The 18,005-nt window shown below is 39.5% G+C and overlaps 1 protein-coding gene across 2 annotated transcripts; it reads right to left on the reverse strand.

Annotated features, from left to right (window-relative positions):
• Window positions 1-483: 483 nt before the first annotated feature.
• Window positions 484-17,764, reverse strand: mapre3b (microtubule-associated protein, RP/EB family, member 3b). Of its 2 annotated transcripts, none has more exons than XM_052118382.1 (8): window positions 17,660-17,764; window positions 15,186-15,247; window positions 10,297-10,424; window positions 10,049-10,194; window positions 9,673-9,874; window positions 9,145-9,293; window positions 7,111-7,263; window positions 484-2,428 (listed from the first exon to the last, which is right to left on the reverse strand). In XM_052118382.1, the coding sequence occupies exons 3-8, from the start codon at window positions 10,415-10,417 to the stop codon at window positions 2,363-2,365; spliced, it is 837 nt and encodes a 278-aa protein (XP_051974342.1). In that variant the 5' UTR covers window positions 10,418-10,424; window positions 15,186-15,247; window positions 17,660-17,764; the 3' UTR covers window positions 484-2,362. The 2 variants fall into 2 exon arrangements, with proteins under 2 accessions (XP_051974342.1, XP_051974343.1); XM_052118383.1 differs by having other exon boundaries at window positions 485-2,428; window positions 9,718-9,874.
• Window positions 17,765-18,005: the final 241 nt, after the last annotated feature.

Below are 18,005 nucleotides of genomic sequence, written 5' to 3' on the forward strand. Positions count from 1 at the left end.
CGATATTCTAATTTTTCGAGTTTCACCTGTACATACACAGACAATCAAACGGAAACACCCTGGACAAGTGGCCAGTCCAACACAGGGCATTATTAGGCTATTATTATGAAAAGGCATATACAAGGTATATTTTATTAATATAAACTACAAATATAAAAGTAACATTTAAAAATGGGCGTTCCATTTAGGCTTGACGCACTTCCGGTTTAAGCCCCGCCCACACCCGGTTCTATCCAAACACAGATCCAGATAATTTTGTCATATGAACAGATACAAAAAAACAAATACAGATAATGGTTTCACTGCACACGCCTAGTTATTAGCATTTTGCTAGCATCTAGCTAGGCATTATTAGCATTTTGCTAGCATGTTTTAGCATGTAGTCAAGCATTGATAGTCTCTTGTGGAATTGTATCATCTGAATAACTCATAATACATTAATAAAGTGATATAGCTGATGAATAATAGCAGTATTGTTTAAATAAACCAGTACAAATGTTTTTCCTGCACACATTTTTATTTTACATAGTAAAACTCCAAATGGATGCATGTTTGCAAATAATTAACATGGTCACAGTTTCCGTGACAGCAGATGACAGAATGAGGGGTAAAGGGTCAGTGACACAGGTCTTGTCAATCAAAACTGACCTGTGTGATATTTAATTCTGTGCAACAAAAATAAAAAGACAATGTTAACTTAAAATATAGCAGCTAAAAAACTCAAAGTTAACCATTACTAATGGCAAAGTGTGTTTTCTCCTTCTTAGTTGAATTAAGATATTGAATGTTTTTTTCAATGTTAGTTGTTTTAGTGTTCTTTGTGAATAAATAAGTGTCCCATCTGCACTATTGACAATTTCTTTCTCTCTCTCTCACACACACACACACACGCTCTCACAACTCACATGCTCTCACACAACCTCACACACACACACGCGTGCGCGCTCTCTCTCACACACACACACACGCTCTCACTGACACACACACGGTCTCACTGACACACACACACACACACACACACACACACGGTCTCACTGACACACACACACACACACACACACACACACACACACACACACACACGGTCTCACTGACACACACACGGTCTCACTGACACACACACACACACACACACACACACACGGTCTCACTGACACACGCACACACACGGTCTCACTGACACACACACACACACACACACGCTCTCACTGACACATACATACACACGCTTTCACTGATACACACACGGTCTCACTGACACACACACACACACACACACACATGGTCTCACTGACACACGCACACACACGGTCTCACTGACACACACACACACACACGCTTTCACTGATACACACACGGTCTCACTGACACACACACACACACAGACACGCTCTCTCACACACATGCGCGCGCGCTCTCACTGACACACACACACACGGTCTCACTGACAAACACACACACACACACACACATGGTCTCACTGACACACACACACATGCTCTCACACACGCACATACGGTCTCACTGACACACACACACACACTCATACACACGCTCTCACTGACACACACACACGGTCTCACTGACACACACACACGCTCTCACTGACACACACACACATACACACACACACGCTCTCACACACGCACTCACACACACACACACGGTCTCACTGACACACACACGCTCTCACACACGCACACACGGTCTCACTGACACACACACACACACACGCTCTCACACACACACGGTCTCACTGACACACACACGGTCTCACTGACAGACACACATACGCTCTCACACACACACACACACACACACACACACGCGCTCTCACACACACACACACGCTCTCACTGACACACACACACTTTCTTTAGTGTCTCTATGGTTCATTGCACTACAAAAATTCCCTTCCGGAATTAGTTTAAAACGGATATACAAATAAAAATGACATAAGCATCAATCCTTCTAATAAATTAATTGATCAGGGCTCAAAAATAAGACTGTCAGTCAAAACACTTGGCTGGGAGTTTCGGCTACATCAGCACTGCAAAATATAAAAGAAGCAGAACAGACACGTGTGTTTATGTGCAGATATACATTAAATGCACTGTAAAAAGTGTCATTGCATCGCCATTGTTTCAGTGCTGGAGTCATTGAGACTCATTTAAAACCCACAGCCAATAAAACATCAGCTTCATAACATCACTGCAGCATGAACTCAAACTCAACGCTCCAGAAAAACATCCCTACTTGATCCATTACCATATTAAACCACGCCCCTCAGTGGGTGGGAGAAAGGATAAAGAGTGAGAGAGAGAGAGAGAGAGTGAGAGAGAGAGGCTGTGAGGTGGATGGATCAGTATTCGTCCTGGTCTTGTGGTGGTTCTTCAATATCATCGTCTTCTGGAGGAGCAAAACCGTCCTGAAAACAAACACAAACTCTGAATGAACAATTTAATCTGAGTTTGGCTTATACAGTGTGCCACTTTCACACAATAAAATATATAACATATAAAATATTGCCGTTAATTACTATTTATATGCCGATTAATTAATCTAATTAATCACAATCAACTGCATAATAATATTCGCAGAGAAGACCCTCAAATAATAATAATTCTATATATAACGATTTATAAATAGTTATATTTAATCTTAAACTCGACCCGGCAAAAAAACGTATTTACGTTTAAAACGCTAAAGTAAGCATATACATAAATCAGACTGAACGCTGTAACCAGAAACGTCTGCGCCGCACTAGACAGCGGAAGTAGGTGTGCATGTGGTCCATTAGCGCCCCTTAGAGGAAATGGGGTAGAAATATTTATTTCAAAATAAAAGTCCTCCTAAAGACACCTAGATTGAGCTTGTAGTCCACTCAGAGGCCGAGATATTCAATGCAATAATGAGGGTGCTGCTTGAACTGAACATGAGACTGAATGTCTATGGACGAGGACATCTGTGAGGGGTAAAATGTGTTAGAGCGCCCCCTACAGTTCACATCTGTGAGGGGTATAATGCGTTAGAGCGCCCCCTACAGTTCACATCTGTGAGGGGTATAATGCGTTAGAACGCCCCCTACAGTTCACATCTGTGAGGGGTATAATGCGTTAGAACGCCCCTACAGTTCACATCTGTGAGGGGTATAATGCGTTAGAGCGCCCCCTACAGTTCACATCTGTGAGGGGTATAATGCGTTAGAACGCCCCCTACAGTTCACATCTGTGAGGGGTATAATGCGTTAGAACGCCCCCTACAGTTCACATCTGTGAGGGGTATAATGCGTTAGAACGCCCCTACAGTTCACATCTGTGAGGGGTAAAATGAGTTAGAGCTCCCTACAGTTCACATCTGTGAGGGGTATAATGTGTTAGAGCCCCCTACAGTTCACATCTGTGAGGGGTATAATGTGTTAGAGCGCCCCTACAGTTCACATCTGTGAGGGGTAAAATGAGTTAGAGCCCCCTACAGTTCACATCTGTGAGGGGTAAAATGTGTTAGAGCCCCCTACAGTTCACATCTGTGAGGGGTATAATGAGTTAGAGCTCCCTACAGTTCACATCTGTGAGGGGTATAATGTGTTAGAGCCCCCTACAGTTCACATCTGTGAGGGGTATAATGTGTTAGAGCCCCCTACAGTTCACATCTGTGAGGGGTAAAATGTGTTAGAGCCCCCTACAGTTCACATCTGTGAGGGGTATAATGTGTTAGAGCTCCCTACAGTTCACATCTGTGAGGGGTATAATGTGTTAGAGCTCCCTACAGTTCACATCTGTGAGGGGTATAATGTGTTAGAGCCCCCTACAGTTCACATCTGTGAGGGGTATAATGTGTTAGAGCTCCCTACAGTTCACATCTGTGAGGGGTAAAATGTGTTAGAGCCCCCTACAGTTCACATCTGTGAGGGGTATAATGTGTTAGAGCCCCCTACAGTTCACATCTGTGAGGGGTATAATGTGTTAGAGCGCTCCCTACAGTTCACATCTGTGAGGGGTAAAATGTGTTAGAGCCCCCTACAGTTCACATCTGTGAGGGGTATAATGCGTTAGAGCGCCCCTACAGTTCACATCTGTGAGGGGTATAATGTGTTAGAGCCCCCTACAGTTCACATCTGTGAGGGGTATAATGCGTTAGAGCCCCCTACAGTTCACATCTGTGAGGGGTATAATGCGTTAGAGCCCCCTACAGTTCACATCTGTGAGGGGTATAATGCGTTAGAGCGCCCCTACAGTTCACATCTGTGAGGGGTATAATGTGTTAGAGCCCCCTACAGTTCACATCTGTGAGGGGTATAATGTGTTAGAGCCCCTACAGTTCACATCTGTGAGGGGTATAATGTGTTAGAGCCCTCTACAGTTCACATCTGTGAGGGGTAAAATGTGTTAGAGCCCCCTACAGTTCACATCTGTGAGGGGTATAATGTGTTAGAGCTCCCTACAGTTCACATCTGTGAGGGGTATAATGTGTTAGAGCCCCCAACAGTTCACATCTGTGAGGGGTATAATGTGTTAGAGCGCCCCCTACAGTTCACATCTGTGAGGGGTATAATGTGTTAGAGCGCCCCCTACAGTTCATTAGAAACTTTTAGGAGTACATTTGCCTATAAATTAGAGGAAGACCGATATTACCGATTAATCTGTGCACATCGGTTATCGGCAAAAATCTATGTCGATAGTTTCTTTTTTCTCTCTCTTTTTTTATAGTGAATAAACTGTAAAAAGCTGAATTCGGTAAATACTTGCATACAGAGCATTGCAAGTTCACCAAGTCTCTGTCATCCCAAAATAAGAGATAGTTGCTTTTTGGGATTATTGGTTATCGGCAAAAAACTATCAATAGTTACCGATCGTTTTCTAATTTCAAAATAAGAGTCCCCATTGTGTTTTGTACTTGTTTATTCTTAAAATTCCTGCGTTATGCACCAAATCTTCATTTGTTCTGGTTATTATTGGGATTTTGTTACTATTTTATTCTATTGCAATATAAACACATTTGAAACGTTTATCATCAAACCTTTTGTATATTGTTTAACATGATTATTCAAGTGTTTTATTCTAAATTATTGTAAAAATGATAATACAAATAATTAAAATGCATTACATTGCAAAAAGTGGTTTTAGAATGCCATATATTATATTATTGAACACAAAATGTTAAAAATGTGCCTACGGTTGACAGCAATGTGAGCATCTCACTTTGATCACGTTGTGTCATAAACAGCATTTTAAGGTCGCTTTAAGTTAAACGTAGTTTCAATCTTATACAAACACGCCTCGAGATTAGAGGTAGATCGATATATCGGTTTTACCAATTTTACTAATTTTATCGGTTTTACTGATAAAATGTGCTAATAGTTGCTTTTTGGTATTATCGGCAAAAAACTATCAATAGTTACCAATAGTTTTTTCATTTCAAAATAAGAGTCCCCATTGTGTTTTGTACTTGTTTATTCTTAAAATTCCTGCGTTATGCACCAAATCTTCAATTGTTCTGGTTATTATTAGGATTTTGTTACTATTTTATTCCATTGCAATATAAACACATTTGACAAGTTTATCATTAACCCTTTTGTATATCTTGAAACATGATTATTTAAGTGTTTTATCCACCAAACATTAAGGTATAAAGCAGTCTCTGGGCAGATTGTACCCATAAAAATATCCTAAATTTAAGAGGTGAGACATATGATGTGATATGGCTGATATGAGATTAATGGCAGACCTTTAAAGGAATATTCGGGTACAAGTATAGTTCAACTGACCACAAAAATCATCTTATTGAAAAAGCACAAATGTGTGTTCCAGTGAGACACTTCCAATGCAAGTCAATGGGGTTTAATCTGTAAACATTAAAATACTGTTTCACAAGTATAGACACATAAACAATATGTGTGTTAACATGATTTTACTGTCATTAAATTACTCACTGACCACATCTGTGTGAAGATAGAGACAATTATACAACTTTGTCGCCATGATGATATAACATCAACAAACCCTAAATTGACCATTTAATCAACTTTACAGCTCAAATAATACACAAGTTTTAAGTATCTCACTGGAACAAAGATTTATGCTTTTTTAAAGTCGAAATAATTATTTGTGAACATCAACATTATGCCACAAATGCTGTCAATTGAGCTCAACCCGAATATTCCTTTAAATATATTTATATGACATTTTTAGACTCATTTGACAATGAAAGTAAACATTGGTAAAACAAAACTGTAAAGTAAAAACACACAAAATGAGGATTTAATAATGATGGGGATGCAATATACTTTATTAAACACGTAAATAATATGCAGTGATAACAACAAATACAATAATCCAAGTGATTTCCTCTTAAAAATGTAGTTCGTTTGGTAGTCAAGACATAATGTAAAGAATGCCGACAACTTTATCAACGCTTAAATAGCAGGCTAAACGAGTAAATCTGAATATTATTGAAATACTGCGCTACGAATATAAAGCGGTACTTACATACAGCTTGAAATGAGCATACGTTCATGGAAAACAATTCTAATATGTATTTTAAATATAATAATACACTGATAAAAAACGTGAAGGATTTTTTTAAAAGAAATACTCAAAACTTGTAACCATTTTACCGGCAAGCCTCTTTACTAAACAATCCGAACGGTAAAAACTATATCGGCGTGAAATATTCGATTCACTGAAGCATGACAACAAATATAAGCATCCACAACATTAACAGTAAACATATCCATGTAGTTAGCGAATCCGTCCACGATTACGTCAGCTCCGCCCCAACTTCCGCCCAGAGACGGTTTGTTCTCTGTTCAGCTGTGCGCTTACTGCCCCCTGCTGAAAACAGGTGGTACTTCAAAGCTTGAATTGCTCCGATGGTTTGAATATTCCACAATACGGTCCGGGGACATGATTTAATTGCGTAAACTTTTTTAACACGTTATTTTTTTATATAATTAATCGCACTGAATTAACGTGTTAAATCGACAGACCTAACTACTATGTGTTGTTTTATTGGCACATAAAATACGTGAAAATGGTTAAACACCACGGTTCGTTGTTTTCATTTAGTGCCAAACATGCCGTTTGTATTGTAACGTGTTTGTGTGTTCACCTCTGTTGTGTACAGGATGCCGATGATCTTTTCCAGGGTTGGGTTACTGTCGCTCTCATGTTCTTGACAGATCAACTCAATGTCTCGGAGTTTACTGAAGTAAAAATCTCGTTCCTTCTCCAAACCATCGACCGTCAACTTCAGATCTAAAAGCTACATGCAAAGAGACAGAAAGACATTTTAGAGTATTCTGTGAAGTAACATCATAATATTTATGGAGTCTGTGTATGTGCCTATTTAATCAGTATTTGATGGTGTAAGTGTACAAAAGTAGCAACAGTTTAAGGGACAAAATTTTAGGGTTCGTCCTTAAAGGTAAAAATGAGGGGGTCTGGGTATCTCAGTGAGTATTGACGCTGACTATCACACCTGGAGTCGCTAGTTTGAATCCAGGGTGTGCTGAGTGACTCCAGTCAGGTCTCCTTAGCAACCAAATTGTCCCGGTTGCTAGGGAGGGTAGAGTCACATGGGGTAACCTCCTCGTGGTCACTATAATGTGGTTCTCGCTCTCGGTGGGGCGTGTGGTGAGTTGTGCGTGGATGCCGCGGAGAATAGCGTGAAGCCTCCACATGCACTATGTCTCCATGGTAACGCGCTCAACAAGTCACCTGATAAGATGCGCGGATTGATGGTCTCAGACACGGAGGCAACCGAGATTCGTCCTCTGCCACCACGAGGACTTAGAGCGCATTGGGAATTCCAAATTGGAGGGAAATTATATGTATATATACACAGTTGCAAGAAAAAGTATGTGAACCCTTTGGAATTAGCTGGTTTTCTCCATGAATTGTTCATAAAACTTGATCTCATCTTCATCAACCTTAGAGACTAGAATGACAGATAAAGACTTCTCTGTTCTGTTTCATCAGTCCACAAAACATTTTCCCAATAGCGTTGTGGAGTATCAACATGGCCTTACTGGCAGGTTACAACAGCCAAACCTGTTTAATGTTTTCTGTATAGTAGACTCATGAACAGAGATGTTAACCAGTTCCAATGATTCCTTTAAGTCTTTATCTGTCACTCTAGGGTTCTTGTTTACCTCATTGAGCATTCTGCGGTGTGCCCTTTGAGTCATCTTGACTGGACGGCCACTTCTAGAGTGAGTACCTATAGTACTAAATCATCTCCATTTATAGACAGTTTGTCTAACTGTGGACAGATGAATATCTAACGGCCACTTCTAGTGAGAGTACCTATAGTACTAAATCATCTCCATTTATAGACAGTTTGTCTAACTGTGGACAGATGAATATCTAACGGCCACTTCTAGTGAGAGTACCTATAGTACTAAATCATCTCCATTTATAGACAGTTTGTCTAACTGTGGACAGATGAACATCTAACGGCCACTTCTAGTGAGAGTACCTATAGTACTAAATCATCTCCATTTATAGACAGTTTGTCTAACTGTGGACGGATGAATATCTAACGGCCACTTCTAGTGAGAGTACCTATAGTACTAAATCATCTCCATTTATAGAAAGTTTGTCTAACTGTGGACAGGTGAATATCTAACGGACACTTCTAGTGAGAGTACCTATAGTACTAAATCATCTCCATTTATAGACAGTTTGTCTAACTGTAGACAGATGAATATCTAACGGCCACTTCTAGAGAGAGTACCTATAGTACTACATCATCTCCATTTATAGACAGTTTGTCTAACTGTGGACAGATGAATATCTAACGGCCACTTCTAGTGAGAGTACCTATAGTACTAAATCATCTCCATTTAAAGACAGTTTGTCTAACTGTGGACGGATGAATATCTAACGGCCACTTCTAGTGAGAGTACCTATAGTACTAAATCATCTCCATTTATAGACAGTTTGTCTAACTGTGGACCGGATGAATATCTAACGGCCACTTCTAGTGAGAGTACATAAACACAGCTAATTCCAAAGGGTTCACACACTTTTTCTTGCCACTGTATATTATATAACGTTTTTAAGTTTTCTTTTAGGGTTAGGGTACGAATTAGTCATCATCATTAACATTATATATTTAAGTAAATGTGTCTGAGATTTATACCTGCTGGTTGAGTTCCATGATCTCGGCATCGCTGCCTCCGTTCCGTGACACCTGCATGTTCCGTCTCATGCCAGTTGAGGGGGTGGAGCTTATGGCACGTGGTGGGGCTGGCATGGTTTTGGGTGCTGTTGGTGATGTCCGCTGAGGCCCTATAATGAAACAAACTTATCAGCAAATCAAATCACACCACCTCATACATCAGCCAATCAAGTAGTCGGTTTCATTCAACTGAGAGAATCCCTACTACCCTTTTGATAAACCGTTTACAATACAATGCACGACTAATTTATTATAATTAAATCATTCATATCAAGTAAATCACAAAACTATCGACAGTGGACCGGTCATCTTGATGTTAGACATACATTTCAAAAAGCTCACACGAAATCACATCAATATAGAATTCAAACCAGTAAACAAGCAAAAAAACCTCAGAGATTTGTGGAGCAAAGCTTCAAACGAAACCAGCAGCCGAGCGCAACACACGCAAACACACATGTGTGTGTGAACACCATAGCGGTGTGTTACCTGCTGATCTAGGAGGATTCTTGGGCTTGTGGAAAATGACTTCACCTGGGTTGGGTACAGGTGAGACGTCTTGACCCTGTCGCGCCAACTGAGGGTCGTACTCCTTCCCATCGTAGTTGGCATCGAAGAGTTTCTTAAACCATTGAACAAATTCAAAGTTATCCTGAAACTTGCCCTTGACCAGTCTCTCCACTGGAATGATCTGAAACACACGCAAACACATGAGATCAGGTTTCCCCACACCAAAACATTTCCATGATCTTTACGGACGTTTGTGATTACTGAATAAAGTGTTTGACAATTTATTCACATTGAAACCAATTCGCAAATGAATCATTCAAACCAATTTAACAATTACAGCTGTTTTCTCTCTCACCTTGTCCACGCTCATTCTCTTGAACGCCGCCTGCAGCACTTTGAAGTTGTGAATATATTCATGCTCCAGTTTCGCCTGATATTTCACCTTCTTCAGCAGGATAGAGCCGGGAAACAACATGTCCATGAACTGACAATATGCCGCACCTGAGTGAAAACACCAAGAGAGATGGTGTAAGATTGGTTTGAGACTCTACCGTAGGCCTACATTGGTTTGGGATGCAGGTGAGTTGATCATGTATGTTGTACCTGAACATAGTTGCTCTATCTTGGTGTAGGAGAGATGCAGGGAGTCGTTCACCCAGGCGAGCATTTCATGTCTGCTCAGATTCTCAATAGTCATAGAGGTGGAGTACACATTCACCGCCATCCCACAACTACACACACAGAAAATCAGTGTTACACAAACAGCTGGATATCACACATGAATCAAACGCTTCTGACTAGCAACAGCAAATGCAGCAGCAAAAGTATATGAACCCTTTAGAATTTGCTTTCTTTTCTGCATTAATTGGTCACAAAATGTGATCTAAAAATTTGTGTTGGTAAGCAGTGGCGTCCTTCGCGATGTCCTGCCATGAACACCATACCTGTTTAATGTTTTCTGTATAGTAGACTCATGAACAGAGATGTTAACCAGTTCCAGTGATTCCTTCAAGTCTTTATCTGTCACTCTAGGCTTCTTGTTTACCTCATTGAGCATTCTGCGGTGTTCCCTTTGAGTCATCTTGGCTGGACGGCCACTTCTAGTGAGAGTACCTGTAGTACTAAATCATCTCCATTTGTAGACAGTTTGTCTAACTGTGGATGGATGAATATCTAACGGCCACTTCTAAAGAGAGTACCTATAGTACTAAATCATCTCCATTTATAGACAGTTTGTCTCACTGTGGACAGATAAATATCTAACGGCCACTTCTAGAGAGAGTATCTATAGTACTAAATCATCTCCATTTATAGACAGTTTGTCTAACTGTAGACAGATGAATATCTAACGGACACTTCTAGTGAGAGTACCTATAGTACTAAATCATCTCCATTTATAGACAGTTTGTCTCACTGTGGACAGATGAATATCTAACGGACACTTCTAGAGAGAGTACCTATAGTACTAAATCACCTCCATTTATAGACAGTTTGTCTAACTGTGGACAGATGAATATCTAACGGCCACTTCTAGTGAGAGTATCTATAGTACTAAATTATCTCCATTTATAGACAGTTTGTCTAACTGTGCACAGATGAATATCTAACGGCCACTTCTAGTGAGAGTATCTATAGTACTAAATTATCTCCATTTATAGACAGTTTGTCTAACTGTGAACAGATGAATATCTAACGGCCACTTCTAGAGAGAGTACCTATAGTACTAAATCATCTCCATTTATAGACAGTTTGTCTCACTGTGGACAGATGAATATCTAACGGACACTTCTAGAGAGAGTACCTATAGTACTAAATCATCTCCATTTATAGACAGTTTGTCTAACTGTGGACAGATGAATATCTAACGGACACTTCTAGAGAGAGTACCTATAGTACTAAATCACCTCCATTTATAGACAGTTTGTCTAACTGTGGACGGATGAATATCTAACGGCCACTTCTAGTGAGAGTACCTATAGTACTAAATCATCTCCATTTATAGACAGTTTGTCTAACTGTGGACAGATGAATATCTAACGGCCACTTCTAGAGAGAGTACCTATAGTACTAAATCATCTCCATTTATAGACAGTTTGTCTCACTGTGGACAGATGAATATCTAACGGCCACTTCTAGTGAGAGTACCTATAGTACTAAATCATCTCCATTTATAGACAGTTTGTCTAACTGTGGATAGATGAATATCTAACGGCCACTTCTAGTGAGAGTACCTATAGTACTAAATCATCTCCATTTATAGACAGTTTGTCTAACTGTGGATAGATGAATATCTAACGGCCACTTCTAGTGAGAGTATCTATAGTACTAAATCATCTCCAATTATAGACAGTTTGTCTAACTGTGGATAGATGAATATCTAAGCTCTTCCAGATAACTTTGCAACCCTTTCCAGCTTTATGCAAAGCAACAATTCTTGATTGTAGGTCTTCTGAGATCTCATGGTCCACGTCAGCAGATGCTTCTTGTGAATAGCAAACTCTAAATGTTTGAGTGCTTTTTATAAGTCAAAGTAGCTTTAACCCACACCTACAATCTCATTTCATTAACTGCATGCCAGGTTTGCCAACTTCAGCTTTTTTTGTCATCTTTAGCCTAGAGGTTCACTTACTATTACCACATCATGCTTCACGGCTGCAAAATAAATGTAGTATTCTTTGTTTTAAATTTTTTTTTAAACACAGCTTTCTGGAACACTCGATTCTGATTGGTCAATCGCAACAATCTAATCTGGAGTAATCCGGATAACTCGAAGTTAAACAACTACAGACCAATCTCAAATCTTCCTTTCATGGGCAAGGTCTTTGAAAATGTTGAACAATTTTTTAAACCTGAATGGCTACTTGGACAATTTCCAGTATGGATTCCGAGCGCATCACAGCAGAGAGATGGCACTTATATAGACACTTCATTCATCAGTGCTGGTATTATTAGATCTCAGTGCTGCCTTTGACACTGTTGACCACAACATTCTCCTAGAAAGACTGGAAAACTGGGTTGGGCTCTCTGGGATGGTCCCCAGCTGGTTCAAGTCATATCTAGAAGGGAGGGGTTTACTATTGGACACCCATGACGTGTGGAGTCCCACAAGGCTCAATTCTTGCACCGCTACTGTTCAACCTGTATATGCCCCCACTAGGACCCAAATTGGGTACCATAGCTATGCAGACGACACCCAGATTTACCCGTCGCCCTATCGCCAAATGACAACAGCCCCATAGACTCTCCGTGCCAGTCCATTGATGAAATTAACAGCTGGATGTGCCAAAACTTCCCTCAGTTAAACAACGACAAGACAGAGGTCATTGTATTTGGCAACAAAGGTGAAATTCCCAAGCTGAGCACATACCTTCACTCCAGGGGTCTTAAGACAAAAAATCAAGTCAGGAATCTTGGTCATCTTGGACCTTAGTTTCAGTAGTCACATCAAAGCAATAGATGTTTTGTATCAGTCAAGACTTGTGCATGCATTCATCACCAGTAGGGTCAACTACAGCAATGGACTTCCCAAAAAGACCATTAGACACCTGCAGCTCATTCAGAATGCCGATGCCAAGCATTCTCACCCGAACCAGAATATCTGAGCACATTACTCCAGTCCTCATGTCTTTACACCGGCTTCCAGTTACATTAGAATTGATTTGAAAGTACAATTACTCATTTATAAACCTAAAAGAAGACATTTAGACATAGAGAGGGTTCTCCCAAAACAAGGTGAGACAGCGTTTAGATATTATGCCACCCGCAGCTGGCACCAGCTTCCAGAAGAGGTCAGGTGTGCCCCAAACGTATAATTTAATTTAGTAACTTTTGCAGGGATCTCGAGAAAAGTGAGATGTTTGTCTGACGTACGTGTTTTGGAACGTCCTTAGAAAAGCTCTTATAATAAATCAATCTTTGATAGATTGACGAATTCGATTGCAAAATGGATTGCTGTGAAGTGCAGGCCAATGATTGGCTTATGTTCAATAATATGCAAATGAGCAATATTGACTTCTAAAGCCACTTTTTGTATTTTTATATCAATGTTTTACTAGTCTGCCACAATTATGAAATACATTATAATAATCAGAATTATTATATCTTCTCTAGTCATCCAAAACAAGACTGTTTTCCTTATTTTATTGTTTTATACTCGACTAAATTTGGAATAAATTGCTCAGCGATGGACACGTCTGTGATTGGTTACAATTATAACCCATTTCCAAAAACAATTATGTTCAACCGATGCAAAAAACTATTAAAATAAAACATTTTTGATGTAACAGGACCTAAATGGAATGCTGTAATTGACACGTTACTTGTATCAGCTGTAATTGTCATCTCAATTATTTCATCGATTAATTGTGCAGCCCAAATCAAACTGATTTTCCCATCATCTCATAAAATTATTTCAACTGAAATCAACATTTCATTTCCATTTATTTGGCAAGTAATCCTGGGATAACGATTTTCTCAAAATAAACCATTTATTTGGTAGGTAGGGGTGTCTGTATATTATCCATTACTTAAAAAATGGACGAGCCCTTCAATAAGTCCTGCCTTAACGTCCTGTTCCAATGTGTTTGATGTGTGCTGTGATCTGAGCTGTTCTTAGACCTCAGTAATGAGCTTAAAATGAGCCATGTACATAGTCCTAACACACACACACACACACACACACGTTTACTTATCTAGCCAAATGGGGACATACCACAGACTTCTATGGCTTTTATATTTAGCTATTTATAATTACTATGGCCCTTACCCACACTCTAACCCTAATTAATGCGTGTTGTTTTCGCAAACAGAGGTTGCATCACATTTAGCTCACTTCTAGAGACAATGTGGTCCCCAAACTAGAGCCAAGCTAGACTCGTCTCTCAGGATGTGTGTTGTGAAGGTGATGTTGTTCAGGCATCTTTACATAACTACAAACAGTCACAGACAGGACATGACATCATCAGGACAGGGAGAGAGGATTACCTGCACACAACACACAAACTCCAACTAAAAACACACACGGCACTGAAGAACTGCAGTACATCAGCATTCACACCTGTACTGACTCATGTAAATCTAAATGATAAAGGTGGCTGATCTTCCGCTGGTCTCGTGCGGTGTGTTTCCTGAAAGGGCTGATTCTGCTGCGGCGCCCTTCATCATAACTCCCGCGCAGTGACAGCGAGCTTGAACGCACGAGTGTCGGGCTCATCATATCCTGACTCAACTAACTAACACGCACACAGACAGCTTGAGTATCTCCCATCCTGTGGCAGTGATGATGTAATACTCTCTGCAATTCTCATAATCACACATTTAACTCACTTACCTTAAAGGTGCAACATGTAAACATTAAATCAAAACAGACACTTACACCATTCAATCAAGAGTGGAAGATCTCAATCTACTGGCATATTTAAATAGGTGACCCACTAACAGCCAAGCAACAGTATGTACCACACACACACACACACACACACACACACACTCACCGTCAGTATTGTCACTGTAGTACAATAATTCTCTTCGTATTTATTCCTGACAGAACAGTGTCCTACAAACCAAACACAAAGAGAAACACACATTGAGAACAACTAAAACACACACACCCTCTTGTAGTAGCTACAGACAGACTTAGATACATGAGAGAGAGAGAGAGAGAGAGAGAGAGAGAGAATAACAATAACTGGAAATCAGTTTGTTAATAAAGTCTCATTCACTTCCTGCCCCCCCCGAGCAAAATATTTGATCTTGACCGCTAGCATCGTGCACATTTGTAACGGTTTCAAACTATATCTGTACTTGCAAATTAGACCGATATTTCAGTTTTCTTTAATCGCCGATCGATAAGCTAAATCGATCATTGATTATTTTGAAACATCCCTTATTACAATATTAAGTGTAATAATAGACAATTATGATTTTTTTTCATCAGTTTACAGATAGACCGATATATCCTTTTTGAAACTATCGGTTTGACCGATTAATCTGTGCAGATAGTTGCTTTTAGAAACTATCAGATTAACCGATTAATCTGTGCAAATAGTCACTTTTCTAAACTATCGATTTTACTGATTAATCTGTGCAGATAGTCGCTTTTTCAAACTATCGATTTGACCGATTAATCGGTGCAGATAGTCGCTTTTTGAAACTATCGGATTAACCGATTAATCTGTGCAGATAGTCACTTTTTGAAACTATCGGTTTGACGATTAATCGGTGCAGATAGTCGCTTTTTGAAACTATCGATTTTAACGATTAATCTGTGCAGATAGTCGCTTTTTGAAACTATCGATTTTACAGATTAATCTGTGCAGATAGTCGCTTTTTGAAACTAACGGTTTTACCGATTAATCTGTGCAGATAATCGCTTTTTGAAACTATCGGTTTGACCGATAAATCGGTGCAGATAGTCACTTTTTGAAACTATCGGATTAACCGATTAATCTGTGCAGATAGTCGCTTTTTGAAGCTATCGGATTAACCGATTAATCTGTGCAGATAATCGCTTTTTGAAACTACGGTTTGACGATTAATCGGTGCAGATAGTCGCTTTTTGAAACTATCGGATTAACCGATTAATCTGTGCAGATAGTCGCTTTTTGAAGCTATCGGATTAACCGATTAATCTGTGCAGATAATTGCTTTTTGAAACTATCGGTTTGACTGATTAATCTGTGCAGATAGTCGTTTTTGAAACTATCGGATTAACCGATTAATCTGTGCAGATAGTCGCTTTTTGAAACTATCGGATTAACCGATTAATCTGTGCAGATAGTCGCTTTTTGAAACTATCGGATTAACCGATTAATCTGTGCAGATAGTCACTTTTTGAAACTATCGGATTAACCGATTAATTTGTGCAGATAGTTGCTTTTAGAAACTATCGGATTAACCGATTAATCTGTGCAGATAGTTGCTTTTATAAACTATCGGATTAACCAATTAATCTGTGCAGATAGTCGCTTTTAGAAACTATCGGATTAACCGATTCATTTGTGCAGATAGTTGTAAAGTGACATGTTGCATCAACACAACTAATATACCTCCTTTACAATCCTTACTATGCATAGATGAATATAATATATTGTCTGGACTTTAAAATTCCCTGATATTACTGGGTTTTCCATGACAGCTTATTTCTGTAAAGCACAAAAATAGAGCTTATATGTGCAAGAGCTTTGTTTTTACCGCATTTATCAGTTTATTCTCTCTCGCTCTCTCTCTCTCTTGCTCGCTCTCGCTCTCTCTCTTTACGCCAACAAATGGCAGTTTAGTGTAATGCTGACCGCAGGAGTTTGTGCTGACTTTTAAATAAACACAGACAATCAAAGGTCTTACAGCACACTATAGAAACGCTGTATTTGTGTGAAGAGAATGAGCTCACTCTGAGACTGATATGATCTTGTTGATTGTATTTATGACTTAATTACTCTGCTGATTTAATCATGACAGTTCAAAACAGATTCTCAAAGATGCAACTTTATAAATTACGAAACACTGAAAAGTGTATGAATATACTACATACTCGAATTTAAAACTATTTGACACTTTTTGTAATATATCTATTCTCAGTATTTGCACTCCATACCTGATGAAATTATATTTTACTGTACTGTATAACTGTATATTGATGGAATAAAAACATTCTAACTTCATTTTCCCATTTGAGTCATATTGCTAAATCTGTACTAAAACCCGTGACAGACTCCACACACTCGAGACAAAAACAAACCACGTTGGATCATTAAACATTATGATTTCATGTTATAGTTAATCAATTTAAACCCGAACAGAGAGATATCGGTTATGTGCGTCAGAAGGGGCCTCCGCAGTTACAAACGTCTGTCCACCGTCACACTTTATAATAACGACTACAAGCTAATTTATGAGTTTAAACGCTGTAGCGTTCAGTCTCTGCGTTTCAAACAAACATATCAGACAGTAAATATGGTATTTTACTCACTGTTGTAGTAAATCTGTCCCCGTTGGTTCTCCTGTATAGATCAGTGCGCAGTCTCGCTCGTGATCAGCGTCTCTGGAAACACGCGCTCCACCAATCACTGGGCTGAACGCGCCTCGATAGCGCGCTTGCGTCATACGCTGCACGTCCACGCAACAACAACCGGAAGTGTGGACGCGTCTGATGAGCAACAGTACTTTGGATTGACAACGTGGAGTTTAAACCCAATTTCAACCAGTTTTCAGATAGACTTACTTTACTTGTGTCGATCTATTACATTTTCACACACACAAAACAATAATAATAATAAATAAAACAAGAAGCGAATTTTATACAAGACCTATGTGAT

The sequence above is a fragment of the Xyrauchen texanus genome, chromosome 45, assembly GCF_025860055.1.
Source record: "Xyrauchen texanus isolate HMW12.3.18 chromosome 45, RBS_HiC_50CHRs, whole genome shotgun sequence".
Lineage (NCBI taxonomy): Eukaryota > Metazoa > Chordata > Actinopteri > Cypriniformes > Catostomidae > Xyrauchen > Xyrauchen texanus.